Raw genomic sequence first — 17,346 nt, 5'->3', positions numbered from 1 at the left:
GCCAGCGGGGTCCTGGGCAGCGCCCTCCCCTCGGGATGAAGGACTGAGGGGCATTGCGGGGGTCCGGTGGGGGTCTGGTAATTCTATCGCGGTGTTGGCAAAATTTCCAGTCTTTCTGGTTTTCTGTGGGAGAAGGGAAACGGGAAGTGAGAGAAAAACAGAAAGGAGAAGAGAGATCGGAAGGGAATGTGTGTGAAATGAGAGGGGGAAACGAAAAATAGAGCAGCAGAGGGTGTGGGGAGAGAGAAAGGAGGTGAGGGAAAGGGAGAAAGGATCGAGGGAGGAAAAGAGAAATTATTGAGGGAGGAAAAAGAAAAGGAGACAAATAAAAAAAGAAAATGAGGGAAAACTGGGGGGGGGGAAACAAAAGGAGAGGAAGAAAAAAAAATAAAATGAGAAAAACACAGGGAATATGTGAGATAAGTAGGTGGAAAAAGAAAAATAACAACAACAAAAAAAAAAGAAAAAGAAAAGAGAATAACAGGGGAAAACACAGAAAAATGGAGAAATACAGAAAACCAGGGAAAATAAAAAGGGGAGACGACAAAAAGGAAAAAAGGAAAACCAACCAAGAAAAAGAAAAGCAAAGACGGGGAGATCGAAGTGGAGAGGACGAAGGCGATGGAGGGTCGGGCAGGGTGGCGGGGAAGCCGTGCCCGGTGCCCGCAGGACGCGGCGGGGGCCGAGACCGGGCGGGCCCGGCGGGGCCGCGCTGTTCAGCACCCTGGAGAGCTCCACGGCTGCGGCGGGGGACCGGGGACACCGAGGAGGGCACGGCGGGGCCGAGGCCAGGGCCGGGAAAGGCTCGGCGGGACCGCGATGCCAGCAGGGGCTCAGCCGAAGGCATCGCTGTCGCACCCGTCCTGGCGCGGGGCTCCTCTGCTGCTCGGCACGTGGAAGGCAAGGAGCGGCATCTCTGCTCCACTTTCCCCCTGAAAACCGCTCCTCCCCCTGCCTTGCCCGCGCCCTTGGCTCCGCTTGGCCGCTCTGCCCCCCGTGTGTCCCCCCGCGTGTCCCCCCGTGTCCCCCCAGTGTGGCCCCGCGGTGAGGAGCGCGGTGCAAGCGCTGCCCTCCCCTCATCCCGCCCGCGGGTGCGGCCCGAGCGCTGCCCCTCTCATTGCCCAAACAAACCCAAGGGAGGCAGGAGAAGCCAGGGGGGCGCAGCCTCAGGGGGTCGCGCACACCCCGACAGCTTTGGGGGTCCCGTGTGCGGGGGAGACCCCCGCCAGCGCCCTGCTCAGCCACCACCGCCGACGTGAGCGCCGGGGCGAGCTCCCTTCTCCTCCCTGCCCCTGCTCCAGCCCTGCCCCCCGTGTGACCCCGGACGCCCCCGCTCCGGGGGCTTCTGCCCCGCCGGGGCGGGCTCCCCACGCACCGGCTCGCTCCGTCCCGCTGCTGCTGTGCGGAGCTCCGCGGTTGCCGCCGGCTTTTCTCATGCAGATTCCCTCTTTCACACCTCCCAAACAAAAGCAAACGGGGGCATCGCCTCGCCGTGTCAACACACACGCTCATTAGCGGGGAGGCGGCGGGGGGAGCGGCTGGGAACGGCTCGAGCAGCCCCTCCGGGGGGGCGCTCGCATCGACGGGAGGTTGCAGCGGGCCGGGGATCACCCGAGGAAATTTGGAGCGAGTTCTTTGCCGCATGCCGCTCGAGTCACTAAGTTTGCGGAGGTGCGGGTCTGCCCGTCTCCGGCTCGTTTCTGCCGGCACAGGCTGCTCACGGCCCGGCTTTGCCCGGCCGCGGTTTGGCAGCGCGGGGAGCGGCAGCCGCGGGCGCTCCGGGCCGGCTCCGCGCAGAGCGGCACCCCGAGCCAGGGCCGGCTTAGCCCCGGGGAACCGTCGGGGCGGTGGGAATGGGGGTCCCGGGATCGTGTTGGAGCCAGGAAGGGCTGGGAGTGCAAGTAAAGCTTCGGCAATTATCACAACCCGCAGGAAAAAAAAAAAAAAAAAAAAAAAAAAAAAAAAAAAAAAGGGACTGGTTAAAATAGCTGTGGAGAAGGTGTGGGGTGTGGAAAGGTCGAAGGGAGCAGGGAAAAGCGGCACCTCGCCCCCAGTCCCGGGAGCGGCAGCCCCGGCCGGGGTCCCGCGGGTCTCGGAGCGCTCCGGGAACGGCGCTGAGCCCCGGGCCCGCACCGACGGCTCTCCGAGCTCCGCGACCGCCGGCGGCAGCCGCTTCTCTGCCCCCGCTGGAGATTTTTGTGTGTTTGTGTGTTCGCTTATATTTTCCTTTTTTTTTTTTTTTTTTTTTTTTGGTGGTGTGGTTTTGTTTCGCTTTTTCCCCGTTCAACGGCCTCAACAGAGCCCGCTCCCGCGCCCGCTCCGCCTCTCCCGGGGCTTCTCCCTGCCGCCGGCATCGCCCCTCGTTCTGTGCCTTTTCTTCCGGCGAAACCCCGTGCCGGAGCTCGGAGGGAAAGAAACAAAAATTCGTTAAAATGAAGTAAAAAGGGTAAAACTCCGAATTAAAACCCCCCCCGGTTGTTCGTTTGTATTTGTCTGCGGTGCGGCTGGAGGGCTCGGTTTGTTTGTTTTCTTTTCCACACCTCTCGGAGGTTCCAGCAACACCCGTGGGGAGCGGGGAGCTGGGGCATCCCCTGTCCCCGGCACCTTCCTCGGGCCCCTTTGCGGGGTGGGGAGGCAGGGAAGAAAGAGCCACGGCTGGGGGGCCGGCTGGAGGCGTGGGGGCTCGGTGGGTTTTTGTGCGGGCCGGGGGGGCCGCATTGTTCGCCGGCGCTGTGCGCGCCCGCACTCACACTCACACTCACCTCGTGTTCCCCCCGCCCCAATAACACGGAAATTTCCATGTCCCAGCTGCCTTCCCCTTTTAACCTTGGTATTAATTTAGGACGGATCTTTTTAAACAGCCCTATAATGCATTCAGAGGTTTGCGGGGGTTTTTTGTGGGTTTTTTTGGTTTTGTTTTGTTTTGTTTTTACCGTGGGTTATATTTACATCCAAAACAAAATAATTACACTTTTGTTGGCGAGAGAAAGCTGGTGAGTAGGCTGTGGCTCTTTGCAGCAAACCCTTTCTCAGTGGTACACCAGGACAATTTTTCACGGCTGGGTGAAATCAGACGCGGGAGGTAATGAATCCTGTGAGCTATTTAAATTTACAATTTGTAACGCAGTCACTCAGAAACGCCTATGGCCCGGCGAGGAGATGCTTGCTGGGTTTGTTTAATGTTAAAACCTGCCCCGTCCCCCCTCTTACCAGGGGAAAGGAGGGGAGCGCGGGGGGAGCAGACTCGCCCGCCGGCAGCGGCCCCGCGGAGGAGCGCGGAGCGCCGCGGAGCTGCCGCCTCCCACCGCGCCCGAGCTCGGCATCCTCGGGCCGGCCGGAGCCCGGACCCCAGCCCCGCTCCGCGCTCCCTGCCCGCCGTGATCACCTCCTGCAACACCAAAAATAGTTGGTGATATCTACGGAGTCGGCGGCGGAGCATCCGAACAGATAGATAATTAATTACAAAACACAGGGGGAATATGCAAACCGCGTATTACAAATTCTACAGGGCTTAACTGATTGGAAACAGATTATTATCTTGTTTGTCTTTTGTCTGTTTCACTTATCCCTCTGCCGTCTGTTGTGTTGTAAGTTGATACACTTTATTCCTGAAAGGGGATTTTTTTTCCTTTAATAATATAGTAAATTCCATCAACATCTTGCATGAGCGAGGCTGCTTCTCCACGCATTACCCTGTTAAAACACAAAAGGTTTATTAGTTACATATAGGCGGTCTTATGGGCCCTGAATTACCATCTGTTACCGTGGGGGAATGTGGCTGGGGGGAGTTTCTCTGGGCTCGGGGTGGCTTTTCCCCTCCTCCCTTTCCCCTTGCATTTATTTATTCCTTGACTTTCCATCGAGAAAACGAAGCGAGGGCGGCCGCGGGGAGCAGGGGGCGGGTGGGGGTTCCCAGCTGGGGGTCCCGGCTGGGCGCAGGGGGGCAGAGGGTGGCAGGGAGGGCACCCACGGGGGTGTGCGGGGCCGCGGGAGCAGCGCGGGTGCCGCTCCCGCACCCGCCACGGGCTATCCATACAGCCCAGGTAATCCCTAGGTTCATCCATAGGGCGCGGGACGTGGCACAGCCGCGCTCCCTCTGGCAGTGGCGCTGCCCTGAGCAGCCCGCGGTGCCTCAGCCCGGGGACACGCGTGTGCCCGCGGCTCTCCAGCCCCTCAGCATCCCGGCTTTTCCCCGCCGCACGCAGCGCGGGGCCTGCCCCATGCTCCCGATGCTCCCGATGCCCCGACCCCGCTCCCGTGCTGGATCCTGCCCCGAAATCCGCGGAGGCTGCGCTGGGAGCGGGCCCCGCACATCCCCGCACACCCCCGCACATCCCCGCAGATCCCCGCACATCCCCGCACATCCCCGCACATCCCCGCACATCCCCGCGGCTCGCAGATTCCTCGGGAGCGCCCAGGGAGTGCCGCACACCCGGGCAGAGCCCGCGGGAGCGCGGCCGCGATCGGCCCTGCGGCCGGTCCCTCCTCCTCCGATTTCTTTCACGTTTCTCCCGTTTTAAACTCGCTGCAGTTTTCATTTCCTTTCTTCTCTCTTCCGTGGCTCTTCTTCCTTCTGTCTTTGTTTTATTTTCTTCCTGCTCCTCTTCCTTGCTCCCTCTCTCTGGAGCTTTTCCTTCGCCCTTCCATTTTAGCTTCCATTCTTTTCTATTTTAGCCGTTCTTTCTATATTTTTATTTCTTTCCTCCGCTTATTTTTCCTTTTCCCTTCTTTCTCCTTCATTTTCCTCCCATTTTCTTCCTTGCCTTCTTTATTTTGTGTATTTTTTTCTTTCATTCATTAATTTCTTCTTTCTTTGCTTCTTTGCCTTTCTCTTTTTTTTTTTCTTCGTTTTTCTGTGGTTTTACTCTGTCTCTTCTTAGTTCCTTCCTTTTTCGTTTCCGTTAATTTATTTTTCCTCATTCTCTCTCTCTCTTCCTCTCCTTTTCTCTATCTCTTTTTTTCCTGCATACATTTTCTCCTTTTCCTCCTGCGCTTTTTTCTCTTTTTATTCCCCTTTTCCTTCTCTTTTATTTTTCCTCCCCGAATCTCTTCTCCGTGTGTATTTTCTCACTTCGATTCTCCCTTTTTCCGCACACATCCCTACACACAAAACCTGCTCCCCTTCCCTCCGATGGAGGATTTGTCGGGATTTTGAAGCAGGGCTTTTCTGGGTTTTTGTTGTTGTTGTTTGGGGGTTTTTTGAGGGGTTTTTTCCCACTACCAAGAGAATTTCCCAGCACCAGGAGGCTCCACAGCCACGGGTTATTTCGGGTCGGAGCGAGGGAAAATAATTTTTTTGGAAAAGTATATATTTTTAATATAAAAATACAGGGATTTTGCCTAGAGGAAACGACGGGGAATAGGAAGGAAGGTTCGGCCTTCACCTGCCTCGCCGCTTTCCTCCTCCTCCTCCTTCTCCCCGCACGGCCGGACCCCGGAGCTGCCTCGTCCCCTCCCGCATCCCGGGGGAACGGAGGCCGAGCTGCCCCGGCCCCAGGCTGGATCTTCCTGCCCAAACCCCCTGAGGCCAGGCCGGGGCCGGCGCTGCCCCGTCCCTCCCGCGGGGTCTCAGCTCCGCCGCACCTGGAATTAAAGAGAAATCTCAGTGTGGGAGGGGGAGCAGCCTCCGCCCCCCCGGGCCGCCCGGGCCCCGCCGGGAGCGGGAAAGGGCCGAGGGGGCGGCGGGCCCGGGGGGACAAAGCCCCGGGTGTTCGGGGGGGCCGCATACCTCCGGGGGGACTTTTCATCCGCTCCGCTGCGGGAAGGAGCCCCCGGCCTCCTCCCCATCCCCACCACCTCCCCCCCAAATAAATCCCCACTTCTTTTTCCCACTTGTTGCTCTTTCAGACAAAAGCCTCCCTTCCCCTTGCGCAAAACAAAACAAACCCCCCGAAACCAGGTGATGCTCTCGCCCCGAGCAACTCAGGACCCCCTCAACTCCTCCCCGAGCATCCCTTGAAAAGAAATGAACGCCAATTCAAATTAAAATTAAAGGAAAAACGGTGGGCCAGCGGTTTTTCGGCCTCGCCCCCCCGGCCCCCCAGCCAGGTGCGTACTCACTTCGCGGCCCAGGTACAAGGCACCCTCAACAATAGAGGCGCGTTGTTTTTTTCCCTCTGTGCCAAGCGCGAGGCTGGAGCCAATTTAGATATGCTATAAATTAAGAGGTTGCCATGGCTACCGCGCTGCCATTGGCCGCGCGCCGGGTGACGCGGCCCGCGGCGTCACCAAATCTGAATAAGGATGCGCGAATTACTAAGGCGGGGGACAAAGCTGGCGATGGGGACAGCATGAGAGTGGCGGCGCGGCGGCGGCGGAGCACAGCGAGGCACCGGGGCTGCCGGCTGCAGGGGGGGGGTTCATGCACCCCTCCCGCCGCGCCCGCTGCCGCAGAGCCCGCCAGCAGCGCGGCCGCCGCTCCGCCGGCTCCCGGGCCGCTCCGCAGGCACCGGAGGGCGGCTTGGGGGGTGTTTAGTATTATTGTTATTATTATATCTCGGGGGTGGTTTGGATTATTCTTGGGGGGGGCATCGTTTTTTCCCTACCGTCGTCGAGGCTCCGGAGAGAAGAGGGGGAAGAACTTGACAGCCGCCCGGCTGCCCTCCCCTGAATTTTTTGTTATTCCTTCTTCTATATTTTGTTAATTTTAATTTTATTTCGTTCGGGTTTATTTTCTTTGGGGTTTTTATTTTTATTTTATTTTTATTATCCTTTATTTTATTCCGTTTTAATTTATTTGATTTCTTTTCATTTAATTTCATTTGATTTGATTTTTTTCCCTGCTTTTTTTTCCTATTTTATTTTATTTTTTTCCATTATTTCCCCCTGCTTTTTTTGTTTGTTTGTTTGTTTGTTTGTTTGTTTGTTTTGGGGCGGGTTTTTTTTTTTTTGTTTTGTTTGTTCGTTTGATTTTGGGGGTTTTTTTTCTTTTTTCGCCGCCGCCGTGTGCCGGCGCGGGGCTGGCTTCTCCTTTTACGCGTCTCCATCCCCCGGTGGAGGTTATGATGGTGCATTGTGCGGGCTGCGAGAGGCCGATTTTGGACCGGTTCCTACTGAACGTCTTGGACAGGGCATGGCACATCAAATGCGTCCAGTGCTGCGAGTGCAAGTGCAACCTGACCGAGAAATGCTTCTCCAGGGAAGGGAAACTCTACTGCAAAAATGACTTTTTCAGGTGAGTCCTCACCGCCAGCCCAGCGGGGAGCAGAGGGAGCGGAACTTCTCATCGCGCCCGGCCTCTCTGGGGTGTCCCCCGGAGTTTTGGGGAGCTCGGGGGGGGTCTCCCCTGGTCCCTCCCTGCCGCTCCGCCTCTGCCCCGCGGCTCCATCGGGGGAGCCCCGGGGGGACCGGGCTGCTGCGCTTCGGCCGCTGCTGCAGCCCGAGGTGGAGGCGGCGAGGCGGTGCCCCCCATCCCCATCTCCGCACGACCTTGCCCTGCCAGCCCCGGCCCCGCTCCGCCGCCCCGTGGCGTCGGGCCCGGGTGTGCCCCGGGGAGCCGCGGTGAGCCCCGCTGTGCCCCGGGGAGCCGCGGTGAGCCCCGCTGTGCCCCGGGGAGCCGCGGTGAGCCCCGCTGTGCCCCGGGGAGCCGCGGTGAGCCCCGCTGTGCCCCGGGGAGCCGCGGTGAGCCCCGCTGTGCCCCGGGGAGCCGCGGTGAGCCCCGCTGTGCCCCGGGGAGCCGCGGTGAGCCCCCGCTGTGCTCCGGGCCCGGCCGGCACCCCCGGCTCCCCTCCCGGCCCCGCAGGCCCAGCGCAGTCGGTGCCCAAAACCGCACCCTCCAGGGGCTCCCGCGCCTTAAACGCCCCTAATGAGCGCGATAAGGGGCCGGGGGGAAATCAGGGGCCGGCGTGGCAAAGCGGGGCCGTGACTTATGGCTCCTAATGCTCGCACTACATCAACGTCACGGCCAGCAGCGACACGGGCACGACTCGTGCCGCGGCCCGAGGGCAAAAAGGGGGGACCCTGCGTGGGCGTCCCGGGGCCTGGCAGCCGCCGGGGCCAGCCCCTGCTCCCCGTTCTGTGGGCAGATTTTTTGTTTCTGTAGGGGTTTTTTGTTTGGTTTAGGGGTTGGTTTTATTTTTTGCTTGGTATTTTGTTGTTGTTGTTGTAGTTGTTGTTGTTTGGGGTTTTTTTCTTGTATCATTTTCTTTTTTGTTTGTTCGGTTGCTTTGGGGGAGCTTTGTTGGAATTTTTTGTTGTTGTTTTATTTTGCTGTGGGTTTTATGTTTTGTTCTTGCTGTTGCTTTTTTTTTTTTTTTTTTTTTTTTTTTTTTTTGGCGGGGATTTGGGTTTTGTTTTGTGGGGTTTGTGGCAGGTTTTGATTGTTTGGTTTTGTCTCATTTTCTTTTCTTTTTTCCTCTTGGGAGATGGTTCTCAGCCGATTCGGATTCCCTGGAAATTTTTTTTTATTTTTATTTTTTCAATTTTTTAAAAAAAAATCTCCTGGGGAAAAAAAACAAACAAAAAAAAAAAAAAAACCAAAAAAAAAAACAAACAAACAAAAAAAACCACACCTAAACCCAGACCCGCTCTGGGAAGGAAAGGAAAACCGGAAATTTACAAAGCACTCTTCCCGACCTGAAAAAATCCCCTCTCGGGAGAGCGGGACGGGCTGGGGACGGGATGAGGGGCTTGGGACCACGGGACGCTTTGGGGAGCGCAGCTCCCTTCTCTGCCGCCCGTTGCTGTGATACCCGCACCCGCCGCTCCTTTTTTCCGTCTCTCCGGCCGTGATCAGCCCTGCTTTCCCCACGGGATTTTCAGGCCGGAGCCCCGCGTTCCCCTCCCAGGAGGCAGCGGCTGAAGCGCAATCCTGCCCCGCCGAGTGCGGAGGGGACCCCGGTCCACTCTCCCCTCCCGCGCCTCCTTTCTGGGGCCAAATCCGAGCGAGGATGCTCGTGCGTGTCCCCCGCGCGTGGGGACACCCCAGACTCGCGCTGTGCCCGCAGCCCAGCGCCAGGGCCGCCCGGGGATGAAGGCTCTCCTCATCCTCGCCCCAAAGGTGCGCTTCGCCCGTTGCCCCCAAATCTTCCATCGGGACGTGCTGGAGAAGCAGGGCTCCCGCGGGGGGGTCTGGGGAGGGGGGGTCGGTACAGCGCACACACACAGCCCCCTCCGCAGCCCATCCTTGCCGGGGCTCCAGCTCTTGCTTTTCCCCCCTTCCCAGGAGGTTTGGTACCAAATGCGCCGGCTGCTCCCAAGGGATCTCTCCCAGCGACCTCGTCCGGAAAGCCCGGAATAAAGTCTTTCACCTGAACTGTTTCACCTGCATGGTCTGCAACAAGCAGCTCTCCACGGGCGAGGAACTCTATATCATCGACGAAAACAAATTTGTTTGCAAAGAGGATTATTTGAACTCTCCCAGTTTGAAGGAAGGCAGCCTCAACTCAGGTACGAGCGGCTCAGCCCGCCCACCGCTCCGTGCCCGCCGTCGGTTCCTCCCGGCCGGGCCGGAGGTTTGGATGTGTGGGATGAGGGGCTGCACCCCGCGGCCAGCCCGACCCCCCGGTAATCCCTGCCACCGGCACCGGCCCCGGCAGGAGGGGCAGCGCCGAGAGAGCCGGGCACAAGCCCCGAGCTGCCGGTACCTCCGGCGGAGGTACCTCCCGGCCGGGCAGGAGGTTTGGATCTGTGGGATGAGGGGCTGCACCCGCAGCCAGTTGATCCGTCGGGGGAGGGAGTGATGCGGGGTGAAAGGCTTGGAAGCGGGTGGAAGCCTCCGTGACACCCCCCCGAGGGACGCGGACACACGCGGGATGAGCTCCCCGCTCCAGCCTCGGCTCCTGCTCCGCCCACGGTCCCTCCGGCAGTAGGGCTGCGGGGCGGGGGGAGCCACGATCCCCCCAAGGGCTGCCCCGGGAGCCCCTCACTCCTCAGAGCCCCCCCTGCGAGTGTGCCCGGTCCCCCCGCGCCGTGGGCCTGATCCTTCGCCTCCTTTCACCCAGAGGCAAAGCTCCCATTTGACTTCCTTGGAAGCTGTCTCTGCGTCAGGAGAGCAGGGCCAGGCCCCCTCCTGCTGTCCCAGCCATGCCGGGCGCCCCTGCTCACCCCATTCCGTGGGCTCTCTCTCCGTCCAGCGCCCGGGGCCGGATCCTGCCACGCCAGTCAGTGGGGCCGCTGCTGTGAGCGAGGCGAGTAGAGCTTGGCCTTGGGGGGGTGCTGGCTGCAGGGTCCCCGGGGGGAACACGGTCCCTGGGGGTGGGGGTTGAGCCAGGCTCGAGGCAGCGACCGGGGGACTCCCCAAACCCCGACAGGGACCGGTTGTGTTTTTTCCCGGTGGCGCATCCCGCTTCCCGGTGCGAGGAGTAGAAGGCGAGCGTGGGGGGCAGCGGTGGGCCTGGGGGTCACCCCCTCCCCGGCTCCCCCCGCCGGCACGGCACCGTGCACAGGGCTGGAGCGGGCGGCGCCTGCCCCGAGCTCCGCGTGGTGCTGGGGGGACGATGCTTTAGGGGAACCGGAGGGGCAGAAGCCGTCTGCACCCCCTGCTGCTGTCCAGCAGCCCCCAAGCCCTCTCCGGGAAAGCAGGCGGGCCGGGGAGGACAGAGGAGAGGGGGGTCAATGTCTCCCCGAAGTCATCCACCCCCCCCTTTCCTCTCTGGGTCTCCTTTACAGTGTCCTCATGTACAGACAGGAGTTTGTCCCCGGATCTCCAGGACCCCATGCAGGACGACACCAAGGAAACGGACAACTCGACCTCCTCGGACAAGGAAACCACCAACAACGAGAACGAGGAGCAGAACTCGGGCACCAAGCGGAGGGGGCCTCGCACCACCATTAAAGCCAAGCAGCTGGAGACCCTCAAAGCTGCCTTCGCCGCCACCCCTAAACCCACCCGCCACATCCGGGAGCAGCTGGCCCAGGAGACCGGCCTCAACATGAGAGTCATCCAGGTAGGACAGCCAGCCCGCCGGGGGAGCGCAGGGGCCCGCTAGGAGCCCGAACGGTTCAAGGCTGCGGGAGCGGGAACGGGACAACCCCGTTTGTCCCCTGCCAGCGCCGCCTCAGGCCCAGCCCTGCGGCCGCCTCATGCTCTCGGGGGTGAGCGGGGATCCCCCAGCCGTGGGGAGGGATGAAAACCGTTCCCAAAACATGAGGTTTTGCGCGGGGTCGAGCAAGATTCCCGGAGTGTCGGGAGATGGATGCTCCAGCCTTGCGGAAGCGAGGAGCATCCACCGCGCTCAGCAGGCAGCCGGCACTTTCTTACCGCTTTGCCCCCCTGAAGAAAATCCCTGCGGAAATGTAAGGATTAATGGGCTTTAATAGAGGCATTAATAGGGGAGGACTCTCCGGCTTTGCCGGTAGCGGAGCTGCGATTCCCGGCTCTCGGCAGAGGGGAGCACGAGTCCCACAGGAGAGCGCTGTGCTCATACCCCTGAGCTGCCCCATCCCTGGGGGAGCGAGACAATAATCCAGACGCCCCACCAGGCTGCTGAGGCGTGCGGTTCGGAAGAAGCAATGCCCGTGGAGAGGCGGCCACGTCTCCCTTTCCCCTTTTATTCTCATCCTCACCGCCGGCTGTTCTGACTCCCTGCCTGCTGCCGCAGGTGCTCATCCCCCTGCTCCCCGCTTTCTGCCTGCTCCTGCCATGATCCAGAGTCCTATCCCCTTTTTTCCTTCCCGCATTTCCTCCCTTCTTTTCCCTGTCTGTAGGGCAAATTTCCCCTTCCTGCATTTTCCAGATGCAGGGACAGAGAGGCTGAGGGTGTGCAGCTGCGGGAAGGAAGGGCAGGGTTTTCAAGAACCTGGTTATTTGGGGCCGTGTCCCCATGCACTTTTTGAGGCAGCAGCAGGAGGAAGGGAGGTCGGCGTTGGTAAAAAAACCCAAACACCCACCTATTGAAAAACCCGTGTGGGTGCAAGATTTCCCCGCACAGACTTTGGGGACGGGATGTCGCTGACCCAGAGGGGTCTCTGCTCTCCCATCCGCGGTGGGCACTGACACCAGCCCGGCCACAGGTGTGGTTCCAGAACCGTCGGTCGAAGGAGCGGCGGATGAAGCAGCTGAGCGCGCTGGGCGCCCGCCGGCACGCGTTCTTCCGCAGCCCCCGCAGGATGCGGCCCCTGGGCGGCCGCCTCGACGAGTCCGAGATGCTCGGCTCCACGCCCTACACGTACTACGGAGGTGAGGAACGGCCCGCGGGCTCCCTGCCCTGTCCCCCCTCTTGTCCTTTGTTCCTCCCAGCCCGTTCTCCGCGGGTGTCCCCCTTTCCCCCGCCCGTGCGCACACGCGTGCCCGCAGCCGCGCACACACGGACACGGCTCCACGCACCCCCACGCCCGCCCCGGCATTGCGGGGCCCCTCTCCCGCTAACAAAGCCCCAGCTGCGGGGCTTTTGTCCCCCTTTCAGGCCGCATTTGTTCCAATTACCTCCCGGGCCCGCAGCATATGGAAGGTCAGTGCGGGCCGGCCACCCCCCGCTGCCCCGACGGGACGGGATGGGCGCAGCGGGGCGGCCCCGCGCCTCCCTCTCCCCCATCTCCCCGCAGAGCCCCCCCAAAAGCTGCATTTTCAAAGTCTCCCACTTGACCAGGCGCTTCCGAGGCACCCCTTGTTGCCCCGCAGTTAGTCTCTAAATCCCTTCCAAGCTGCTTAAACACATATACGAATTCCACATTATATACAGATTTTAATGTATCTTTCCTATTATATGTAATTTCCCCAATGTACATATATATTTTCCCATTATATACATTTTTCCTGTTTCATATTTATTTTTGCCCGTTCTTTTTATATTTCCCCCATTCCCTTTAAATATACATATATAAAAATTTATGCATGTTGGGTTTTGTTTTTTTTTTTTCTCCATTAATTAAGCATTAAACTGAGCCCATTTTCCCGGCCCCCTCACCTCTCCCAGCCCGGATTCACTGCTCTCCCTCACTCCAGGCTGGGTTAAGAGAGGGTGATGGGCACTGCAGCTCTTAGGACGGGCTCATTCCTCTCAGGTTGGATTTAAATCCCACCTGCCCTTTGGGAGCCAGCAGAGCCTTTCGGAGGGGGCAGCACAGGGCTGGTTTGGGGCGCAGCGGGATTTCGGGAGATCAAATCCATCCGTTTTCCCCCCTCCCCACAGATTACCAAGGTGACTACTACGGGCCGGGAGGCAACTATGACTTTTTCCCCCACGGGCCGCCCTCCCAAGCCCAGTCCCCGGCCGACTCCAGCTACCTTCAGAACTCAGGACCCGGCTCCACACCCCTGGGACCCTTGGAGCCCCCCCTAAGCGGACACCACTCCTCAGAAAACCAAAGGTACACGGATATGATCTCGCACCCCGACACCCCCAGCCCCGAGCCGGGGATGACGGGCTCGCTGCACCCCATCCCGGGGGAGGTCTTCAGCGGGGGGCCCAGCCCGCCCTTCTCCATGTCCAGCAATAGCGCCTACAGCGGGGCCCTGTCGCACCCCAACCCGGAGCTCAGCGAGGCGGCGGTGTGGTAGGCCCGGCCTGGGCACGCGTGTGCGTGTGTGCAGGGGGAAACCCCCCCCTGGTCCCCCCAGCCCACGCGTGTCCCCCTCCTGGCCCCACAGCAGGGGCCGGTGAAGCCCCTCCGCAGATGCCAAAACGCATCCCGGCATCCGCCCGTCCTTCCCATCCCCGCACCTCCCGGGACCTTGGAACCACCCCGCTACCTCCCCCCTCCCGGCACCTTCCCCCCGACACTTTTGGGGGGGCCGTGAAAGGTGCCCAGCCCTGCAGACCCAGCCGGCGTCGGGACCAGCGCCTCTCGGACCAAAGCTGAACCCGCCTGGACACGGGTTCCGCCGCCCCGGCGGCACCGGGGGAGGGGGCTGCAGCAGGGCTCCCCCCTGCTAATTAGAGTCCTTTTTAATTATCCCGTACCACAGGAAGGGGGGGGGAATGGGGAATAGCAGGAATAACCCCCCGTGGCCCCTCCCCGGCCTCATTTTTATTGTTCCCGTTTCGCCCCCGAGGAGAAGGGGGGTTCGGAGCCGGTTTTTGGCGGTGGGGAGGAGGGGGCTGAGCGGGGCCGGGCCCGGGGCTGCCCCAGTGACTGGCTGAGATTGGGCTCCCACGTGGTGGAACAGACACCAGAAAGAGGCAGAAACAGGAAAAAAACACAACAACAACAAAACAAAACCCCAAACCGACATTAAACCCCAGAACTGAACCAATCCGACCACAGCAGCAGACATTTCACCCGAGCCTTGACGCCGAGTCCCACCCCAACGATTCCCAGAGGCTCCGCCAATTTAGGGATGTATTATAGTTTTTGCTTCTAGTTTCTTTATTTTGTATAAAGGAGAAACAAATAAAGTATGTTTTTGTGTTTACTGATTATTTATTGTACTTTAGTCATCGGAGGCTCTGAATTTTTCTATTTTGAAGGCAGGGAGGGGATGTCACCGGGGAGGGGGGTGAGAGCATAGAGAGAGGGGGGGAATAAAAGGAAGGAGAATGGAAAAGGAAAGAAAAAAAGTTGTTTTCTGAAAGCGTCGTGGGTTTCCTGTCCCCGCTGCCTCTTGCGGAGGCTGTTAGTGTGAATGGCTCTTGTTGTTCAATGTGAATAAAAAACCTTTTAGTTACCTACTGTTCGGTCAGCTGGTCCCTTTCATTTTTTTTTTTTTTAATTTTAATTTGTTTTAACACAAGCCCGTGAGAAATGCTGGCCGGGCTCCCCCACTGTCCCCCAGCCCTGCATGGGCTCAGGGAGGGCAGCTCCTGGGTGAGCGATGTGCACCTGCACAAGGTGATGCTGCTGCCTCCCCCACCCCGTACCCCAGCGCCCCCCGGTTGCCCCCAGTCCCACAGCTCCCTGGCACTGGGAAGGGGCACATTACCCAGCTCGGCCATTTCCCCGCAGCAGACAGCACAATGCACAATTCCGTTCTCCTGGGGGTCACCCAAGACCCTCCCAGAGCAGCCCAGGGGCACCCGCAGCCCTGCTGGCAGAGCAGCCCCAAGGGGCAGCCTCGGGGGGACACCCCAAGCGAGGGTTCAGCAGTGCCACCAGCAGCTTTTGCCCCATTTTCCCGGGGCATACTGGTGCCAGGAGTGGGGGGGTCTGATCCCCAACACCCCAGCTCACTCCCCTTCTCTCCAGCTTTCCATCCCTTGAGATATAAAAATAAAAAGTCCCAGGCAGGGCTGCAGCTCTGAACTAATATTTAAAATGCAAAATCATGGCAGAGTTTTTCGCCCCCCCCGTTCCTTGTCTTGCAGTAAAACGATATAAACAGAATAAATTACCTTCCCTTGCTGGCTTACGAAAGTCCCTCTCTCCTGACCTGAATTTTAAGTCCTGGCTCGGTTGTAGCACGGAGCACCGATGATTTATGGAAAGCCAGCCACATCTTTGCATATTTTCTCTGTTCAGCCAAGTGGTGGAATTTATCCTTCCTATACCATTACTGGCATTAATAACGGGGTGGCCAACGAGCCACACTGAGCCCCGAGCGAGCCGTCAGCCAGGACCTGGGGCCAGCACAGACACTGGGGGTCCTTCCCACCTCCTCCCCAAGAAAAACACCTCCTACCCTTTTCCCAAACGGGGAAACTGAGGCAGGAGCACAGCTGGCTGCTCCCCTGGGCTCCAGCACCTCCAGGTTGTCAGTGTTAGCAGATAATGGGGAATTTTCATAAGGACAGGGTGATGTGTGTCTATGTGTTGGTAAATGACCCACTCACAACATCATTTTGAGGAGTATGAAATGGCCAATCACTGGGTGAACACTGGATACTATTATTACTATTATTACTATTATTATTATTTTACTATTAATCATTCAAAATTCAAGGCACAGAGCTGAGGGCTGGTTTTAGGCTGCTGGGACACCCCACCTGTGAGACCTGGACAGAAGAGGCTGCAGGAGGGGCTGGGGATCATGGCAGCTCCAAGCTGCCAGGCTCAGGCAGGAGGATGTGACTCAGCAGGAGCAGCCATCGAAGCAGGGAAGGTCCCAAGGAAAAATCCCCTGGCACAGAGGAGCTCTGCAGCTCCGAGCTGGGTGCAGGAGCCAAACCCAGGGTCCCCATCACCCCAGAGGTCCCAGAAAGGCAGCAGCACTCAGCATTCCTGCCTGTCTCCAGCTGCAGAATGAGCACAGGGCAGCAGCTGGGGCCATGCCACCCCTTAGGGGTGTCCCAGCCACCCTGCACCTCACATCCCTGCCAGGGACATCCAAAGCCCCCAGCTGGCACCCAAAGGCCAAGTGCCCCCTCCTGAAGGCAAGGAGGGGAAAAGCTCCCTGCTGGGTCACCCCAAACGCCACAGTCTGCCCATGCCACCCCCAACAAAGACCCTTCTGTGCTGAGGAATCACCACGGTGAGCTCCTGACTGCCCTGACCGCCCTCCCCACCCCCTCAGCAGAATCACTGGAATAAATTCCTTTTTAAAAGCTATTCCGTTTTGTTTTTCTTTTCTTTTCCTGACCTTCGTGCCTTTTTTTTTTTTTTTTTTTTTTTTTTTTTTTAAGGGGAAGGTCTGCAGAAGGTGGAAAGTAATCAGGTTTTGGACCTGGGATAAAAAATAGCTGGAGTAGGTTGGGCTGACTCCTTATAATTAATAGTGTGCCTCGTAATAGGATTCTCCAGCCTTCGGTGCTCCCTGGAAACACCTTTTTACATAAGATATTGCTCACGATGGAGTGGCAGAGCTTTGATTTATGGGGGTTTGGCCTTCACGAAGCACCTGGGAAGGTGGCCTGACCGCTGGGAGGTACAGGGCAAGGGGCTGAGGGCAGGGAGGGTCTGCTGGGGCTTGGCAGCCAGCTCAGGGGAAAGGGCTTTGAGGGTGAGCTGCTCCTGGGGCTGACACCCTTCAGCTCCAAAAGGGAGGAGGATGAGAGGGGTTTGGGGGTTTGGGGGCAGCAAAAGGCTTCTCTCCATGCCCAGCATCACAGGGCACAGGCTCAGCAAGGCAACCGGGGGGCTGGGGAGCACCAGCAGGAGCAAAACCCTGCAGCACCCGGGAATGGGAGAAAGGAGAGGGGAGAAGTGTTGGGAAGACACAAAAAAAGCCCCAGGAGGCGCCACAGCAAAGGGCTAAAAGCAAAGATAGCGCTACAGAGAGGAAATGCGGGAGAGCAGGAAAGCCTGGGGGAAAGGGAGGATGGGAAAAAGAGCGGGTTAAAAGGGGATCCTAGGGGGTCTAGGATGGGGTATATTCCCCTCCACGTGTTAGAGCACCCCGGAGCCCGCAGGTGTTAGACCCGGCCGGGGATTCCCGTGGATAAATCACCGTAACAAGAGCGTTGCTCTCGTCTGACCACAGCCAACGCGGCAGGAACGGGAGAGGATTGTAATAATTAATAATCATTACAATAATAATGCGTAAAGACAGCAGCAAAGTAATTAGTCAGAGAGGGAGCGTTTGCTAATTGAGGT

At 58.9% G+C, this 17,346-nt stretch overlaps 1 protein-coding gene and 1 long non-coding RNA gene across 3 annotated transcripts; one reads left to right on the top strand and one right to left on the bottom strand.

Moving 5' to 3' along the window:
* Nucleotides 1–3,519: 3,519 nt before the first annotated feature.
* LOC119707624 lies at nt 3,520–6,127 on the bottom strand. Its single transcript, XR_005258798.1, has 3 exons — nt 6,061–6,127; nt 5,385–5,583; nt 3,520–3,693 (listed from the first exon to the last, which is right to left on the bottom strand). It is a non-coding gene; the product is annotated as an uncharacterized LOC119707624 (long non-coding RNA).
* Nucleotides 6,128–6,932: 805 nt separating this feature from the next.
* On the top strand, nt 6,933–16,443 carry LHX5 (LIM homeobox 5). 2 transcript variants are annotated; one of them, XM_038152878.1, is made up of 6 exons: nt 6,933–7,174; nt 9,164–9,387; nt 10,074–10,127; nt 10,609–10,886; nt 11,953–12,118; nt 13,071–16,443. In XM_038152878.1, exons 1-6 carry the CDS (start codon nt 7,002–7,004, stop codon nt 13,436–13,438), a joined length of 1,263 nt encoding a protein of 420 aa, XP_038008806.1. In that variant the 5' UTR covers nt 6,933–7,001; the 3' UTR covers nt 13,439–16,443. The 2 variants fall into 2 exon arrangements, with proteins under 2 accessions (XP_038008806.1, XP_038008807.1); XM_038152879.1 differs by lacking the exon at nt 10,074–10,127.
* The last annotated feature ends 903 nt before the right edge of the window (nt 16,444–17,346 follow it).

Source organism: Motacilla alba, chromosome 15 (genome assembly GCF_015832195.1).
Source record: "Motacilla alba alba isolate MOTALB_02 chromosome 15, Motacilla_alba_V1.0_pri, whole genome shotgun sequence".
Taxonomy (NCBI): domain Eukaryota; kingdom Metazoa; phylum Chordata; class Aves; order Passeriformes; family Motacillidae; genus Motacilla; species Motacilla alba.
This window is presented reverse-complemented; position numbering and strand designations above follow the sequence as displayed.

Coding starts and splice junctions, on each gene's coding strand:
- LHX5 (XM_038152878.1), top strand. CDS start 7,002: ATGATGGTGCATTGTGCGGGCTGCGAGAGGCCGATTTTGGACCGGTTC. Junction 7,175..9,163: donor TGCAAAAATGACTTTTTCAG/GTGAGTCCTCAC, acceptor CCCCCTTCCCAG/GAGGTTTGGTACCAAATGCG. Junction 10,887..11,952: donor TCAACATGAGAGTCATCCAG/GTAGGACAGCCA, acceptor GCCCGGCCACAG/GTGTGGTTCCAGAACCGTCG.